This window comes from Lipotes vexillifer, unplaced genomic scaffold, assembly GCF_000442215.2.
Source record: "Lipotes vexillifer unplaced genomic scaffold, Lipotes_vexillifer_v1.1 scaffold12, whole genome shotgun sequence".
Classification (NCBI taxonomy): Eukaryota; Metazoa; Chordata; class Mammalia; order Artiodactyla; family Lipotidae; genus Lipotes; species Lipotes vexillifer.
In genome coordinates, this window is record NW_006796716.1 from 5,233,823 (window position 1) to 5,239,260 (window position 5,438).

The 5,438-nt window shown below is 38.9% G+C and overlaps 1 protein-coding gene and 1 pseudogene across 2 annotated transcripts in view; both read right to left on the reverse strand.

The window, feature by feature from the left end:
- The window catches only part of LOC103091171 (zinc finger protein 655-like), a 1,932-nt gene extending 1,688 nt beyond the window's left edge, over positions 1-244 (reverse strand). Inside the window, exon 1 of the mRNA XM_007468906.1 lies at positions 233-244. Within this exon, the coding sequence (XP_007468968.1) occupies positions 233-244 (12 nt within the window). The remainder of the gene's footprint in view (positions 1-232) is intronic.
- Positions 245-4,755: 4,511 nt separating this feature from the next.
- LOC103081648 (zinc finger protein 3-like) overlaps positions 4,756-5,438 on the reverse strand; it is a 4,746-nt pseudogene continuing 4,063 nt past the window's right edge. Inside the window, exon 5 of the transcript XR_457124.1 lies at positions 4,756-5,438. This exon is cut by the window's right edge and continues 128 nt beyond it. The product of XR_457124.1 is annotated as a zinc finger protein 3-like (transcript).

The following is a 5,438-nucleotide window of genomic DNA, read 5'->3' on the forward strand; positions in this document are numbered from 1 at the left end:
TAACAGGGAAAGTTCAACAGAATTATAGATAAGCAACTTGAATAGGGACCTAGTACAACTTACGGATAAGGGACGAAGTAAGAGTTCATCAAAACTGAACGGAAAAGGAAAGAGCTCTCCATTCTGGGATACAGACAGAGCTCTTCACTGACTGCCAAAGCAACTACAGCTTGGCTCAACAACTAGACTTTACTTCCCTACTAATTCATCTGATTGATTCTGCCTTACTCACCTGAGCAGTCATCTCTTAAGACTTCTCTATTCTTAGTTTCCAGATCAAAGACCTGTAGATCTTGTTCCAGCTGGGAGATCCCATCAGGCTTGGAAATTGGAAATCCTGCTCACAGAGAAGGAAATGGGATGTGGCAATTTATCCCCAGATACTACACCAGCCACTTTTTCTCTTAATAATGGCTAATGGAGAGAGAAAGTAAATTCTTAGAAGACATTAGGAAGGCCTGGAGAGTGAGAAGGCCAAAGACCTTCTACAAGGGGTTCATATTTGTGCTCTAAAAAGAGGTGTGCTAAGGGGCAAGCTGATGACTTTAGGGAGCATAAGTATTCATTTACACATACTCAGGGAATGTGGCATGAGTGTGTACCTGTCTTCACAGAAATTATCATTATCACTCCTCATCTGCTGCCTACAGATTACTCTTTGTATTAGACCCGGCCTACAAGTATTAGACCTGGTCAAAATGGAGGTCATCAAAATATAACTCTGCTGGACTGGAGAAAGGTGAATTCTCAAGCACCTGTTGTGCGGTGAGCTAAACTGTAGCAATAGAATCAGTGAAGGCTGAAAAAATATTCCAAGGACCAATCTCAAGAAACAATTCATTTCAGGGCACATGAGGAAACAATAATATGACACATCCTTACCCCTTAGGAGCTTATACTCTTGTTTATTCAACAAACATTTATGGAGTGCCTCCTATATGCAAAGTATGTAGGAGATAAAGAGCCCAAGCAGATAAGGTCCATCCCCTCAAGGACCTTACACTCTAACTGCAGAGACAGATATAAACAACTTACACTAATACGGTACAGTGAGGTAGATGCAATAAAAGTGCAATTTCACACAAAATGGTCTTTCTCTGGCTTGCATAATGGACTGCTAGGATCTCATCTCTTTTATTTTTTATTTTTATTTTTAATTTTTTTTGGTCTCATCTCTTTTAAAGCAAAAGCAAGAGGCAGTCTGCTTCTGAGGTGGGGCAGAACTATTACAGTATCAAAGGGGCAGTTTTTACACGTATTCAGCCCATAAAGCTTCTAGTAGCACACATACAAGGTCTAGCTCAAGCCCCTCATCTCCAAAAGCCTTTCTCTGCACTTACTGAATGTCTACAAACTGTATTATGTGTTCTTCTTATCCTGACATGTCTCTATATAATGAAGTTTACAGATTTTTAAAAATTGTTTTCAGGTATTATCATCCCTACCTGATTTATAAACTCTTTGATAGCAGGGACCATGTACCTTGTATCTTACACTTCTTTTCATTCATTTATTTAAGAGCTACTCATTGAGTGCCAATTTTGTGCCCAAGTGTCAACAGATTATCAATGTTTTAAAAAGGGCTCTGAGCCTGAAAAGTATGATAAACCAATAGTTGTCCTATGGGATTCCACATGACAGCTTAAGAGCAGAGAGATCAGAATAGATATAAAAAAGGCATTTACTGTGTTTCTGAATTCCTGTTGGGCATAGAGTCAATTCTCTTTTTGGACCCATTTTAGTTAAGGTCCTCCATGTCAAATGAAATAGTTTTGCAAGTTTAAAAAAAAGGTAGTATGGCATGACACAGCAACTACTCTGCTCAGAATTCTGATAACATAATTCGCAACTTTTGACAGATATTTATTAAGGTGTTTCTAGGTATTTGAAAATTGAAATTAATTTTGGTTACTCTACATCTACACTTAAATCACTTACACACAACAAAAAAAGATCATCTTCTTGTTGGTTTGATTTTAGACACGTTTAAGGTAATGTAGGAAGGTATAGAGAGAATGCCTAGCAGGCAGTTAGAGATACAAGACTGCAGTTTAGAAGAAAGAAAGGGATTCAAGATACAGACTTAAACTCACTTGTATTATCAAAATATTAAGCTAAGATTCACTAAGCATTTGGTAGGTGCAAAGTACCACACCAAAAGCTTTATAATCTTTTACTCACTTAATACTCACCATACCTTCATGAGATAGGAATTATTACCGTACCAATTTTACAAATGGGAAAACTAAGATTCAGAGAGGTTAAGAACATTGCCCAAGGTCATGATAACTGGTGAAGCTGGGGCTCAAACAGTCTTATTTCAGAAACCAGCTTTTAAATAATCTACTAGTAAAAAATAATGATTGTGAATGAAATCCATCCCTTCCTCTAAATATGTACAGAAAGAGCACAGAAGACCAACATACTGACAATGGAGCAAAAGGTGAAAATAATAAGAAGAACAGAGAAACAGTAATTAGAACAATACATGGAGAGCCAGGATCCAACAGATTGAGAATCATGACATTTAATTAAAAGGGACCTGAGAGAAAATTTAGTGTCAAAGGAATGAAAATCTCTTCGTAATAGGCACAGCCTGAGCAACATTCAATCTGAGAAAATTCCATTATGAACAAACAATTTGAACACTCTTCTGAAATCTTTGTCTGTATTAAGAAATCTGGTCCAGGGCTTCCCTGGTGGCGCAGTGGTTGAGAGTCCGCCTGCCGATGCAGGGGACGCAGGTTCGTGCCCCGCTCCGGGAAGATCCCACATGCTGCGGAGCGGCTGGGCCCATGAGCCATGGCCGCTGAGCCTGCGCGTCCGGAGCGTGTGCTCCTCAACGGGAGAGGCCACAACAGCGAGAGGCCCGCGTACCGCAAAAAAAAAAAAAAAAAAAAAAAAAAAAAAGAAATCTGGTCCATAGCTCACACTACATGCTGCCCCTTCAGAAAGAACATGTGCTGGTAAGTAACCAGCACGAGCCAGGTGCTTACGCACATAACCTGATTTAAGCCTTGACACAACCCAGGAAGCAGACATTATTTTTTGTTTTATAGATGAAAACGTCATTATAATCGGTTTAAATATCTGCTTAGTCACAGATGGTAAATGGAACCCACAGTTAACATTCTTTCCAATCTATACTAAGGGTCACAGAAAGCATTAAAGCAGGTTTTCTCACCACTGGCCTGAATGCCTTTTTCCTAGATTTAAGTCAAAAATCTATGCTTTCAAAATATGCATTTTTCCTATCGAAATTTGAAATTTTTCCTATCTAAAATTAATTTTTATTAAAACATTTTGATTTTTAAAATTGAAACCTTGACAGTTTTCTAACTAGATTTATTTTTAACTTAATCTGATCTTTAAAATTAACATTTAAAATTTACCTCATTGTTTGTTGCCTATACCAGTGCTGTGCTAAGATTTTAGCCATCTGAAAGCTGCATGCTTTTCTTCCTTGTCCTTAATAAACACACAAATAAAATCTCTCCTTAGCTATATTGTTCCTGTGTAGATACCTATTATAAAGGAATGTATCCTCTTAACAATTTTACTTTTTCTTGAATGCATGCCCTTTCTGCTCCCAAACTGTATAACCTCATGCCTGTCTGTCCAATTTATTGTGGCCATTTTAAATTACCATCATAGTACAGAGCCATAAAAATATTAAAAAAACACTATATGTGTTGGACTAACTGTCCTAAGGCACAAAACAGTGAAAAAGCGTGGGCTTCAGAGTCAGATCTGAGTCCATAGCCTAGCTTTGACCCTGGATGGATCACTTAACTCCTCTTACCCTCGGGTATAAAACAGAATAATACCTGCTCACAGGGTTATGGTAAGGATTAAATGAGATATGTTAAGTACTTAGTAACATACTGGTTGCTCAGTAGTGAACAACTGTGGTAGTGAAAGACATTCTATACAAAATCACTTTTGCCCTCACGACATCAACTTCAAAAAGCAAGGGGTATGTGCCAAACATTCCTGACTTATCAGCTCACTCACCATCCAGTAGAGTTCTGGGAAGCAGCTTTCTAATGCTGTCACCTAACAGGGCACCTGCCACACTGCCCCATGTGAAGTGTAATCCAAGCTTTTTTCCCAGTCTTATTAAACTCCAGCACTAAGTCACAGACGACTTCCCTTTGGGTATGACCCCCAAGCCAGTAATTCACTCATTGGCAACAGTATATGCTTCTTTTTAGATTTGGTAATGACAATTTTTACCTACTTTTTTATTCTTTTACCCTGTTCGTACTCTGTATATTTATTACTGTGTAGTGGAAGCACTTAACCGAAAGACCAAAGTTCTGGTATCTGTGACAAATACAACTCAGAGCTACTATCATGGGAAAAAGGTATGAACTGGAGAACAGGGCTGCTAAATCAGAGACTGAATTATAAAGTCCTTATTTTACAACACGAAACATTAAGCTAAGTTAACTAAGTGTATCAACCTCAATTTCAAGTGGAGTTTGCTGAACCCCCAAATATGAAAATTACTTCCTAAAGATTGTAAAAAATAATTACTAAGGAGAGGCTGCTGACTTGGTCACAAAAACAAGTTAAGTAGGAGGGCTTCTTTTACGTAATTGTGCCCAGCATGTGTGAGTGTGCATACGTGTCCTGTGTATGTGCAGAGATGACAGAGGAAATGGGATAAAATTCAGTCTAACAGTATGCTGTGCTGTTAGGCTGACTGAACTACTAAGAAGTTTCTTTACTCCAAAAAGTAGACAGGTTAACTGTTGGAAATTATGTAATTATTAGATATTAACAGTAATTTACAATTACATATCACTTTACAATTTACAAGTTGTTGAATATACATTCAATTTGACAGCCGGAAGGAAAGACAGCCTTTCCGCTCCATTGAGGAACACTTGATCAGGAAAGGTCATATAAACGCATCAATCTGTACAGCCCTACAAAGAATAAACGGGACGAAGGCAGGACCCTGGAGGGGGCCACAGGGATTTAAAGGAAGCAAAAGACTAGAACGTTAGAAAGGCCCAGGGGTCTCAGGTGATTTAGGCAACAGAAGAGGCAGGTCATGTTCACTACAGAAAAGGAGGGGCACACAGTGTATGTTCCACAGTCTAAAATAACATGAAAAATCATAACCGAAGAGCTGGAGTCGAACTTTGTGGTTTCTGAGAACACAAGTCGATGACCACCAACCATGGCTTCTGATTGAGCTCAGAATTCAGGGTTCAAAATTCTGGTTGCAACGGAGGGCTTCCTTGGCCCTTTGAAATTTATCAAAGGTCATGTGAGGAGCTGCAATTTTACATAGTGGTGGCATCCTGAGAAGCATCTACTCCATCAATCAAGTGTAATATCTCATAACCGTGGAAAAGGAGTTTCCGAGTGGGGACGAGCACTATCGATGGGAAGCCGATACCTGGGCCATCTCTTGGAGATTCCTG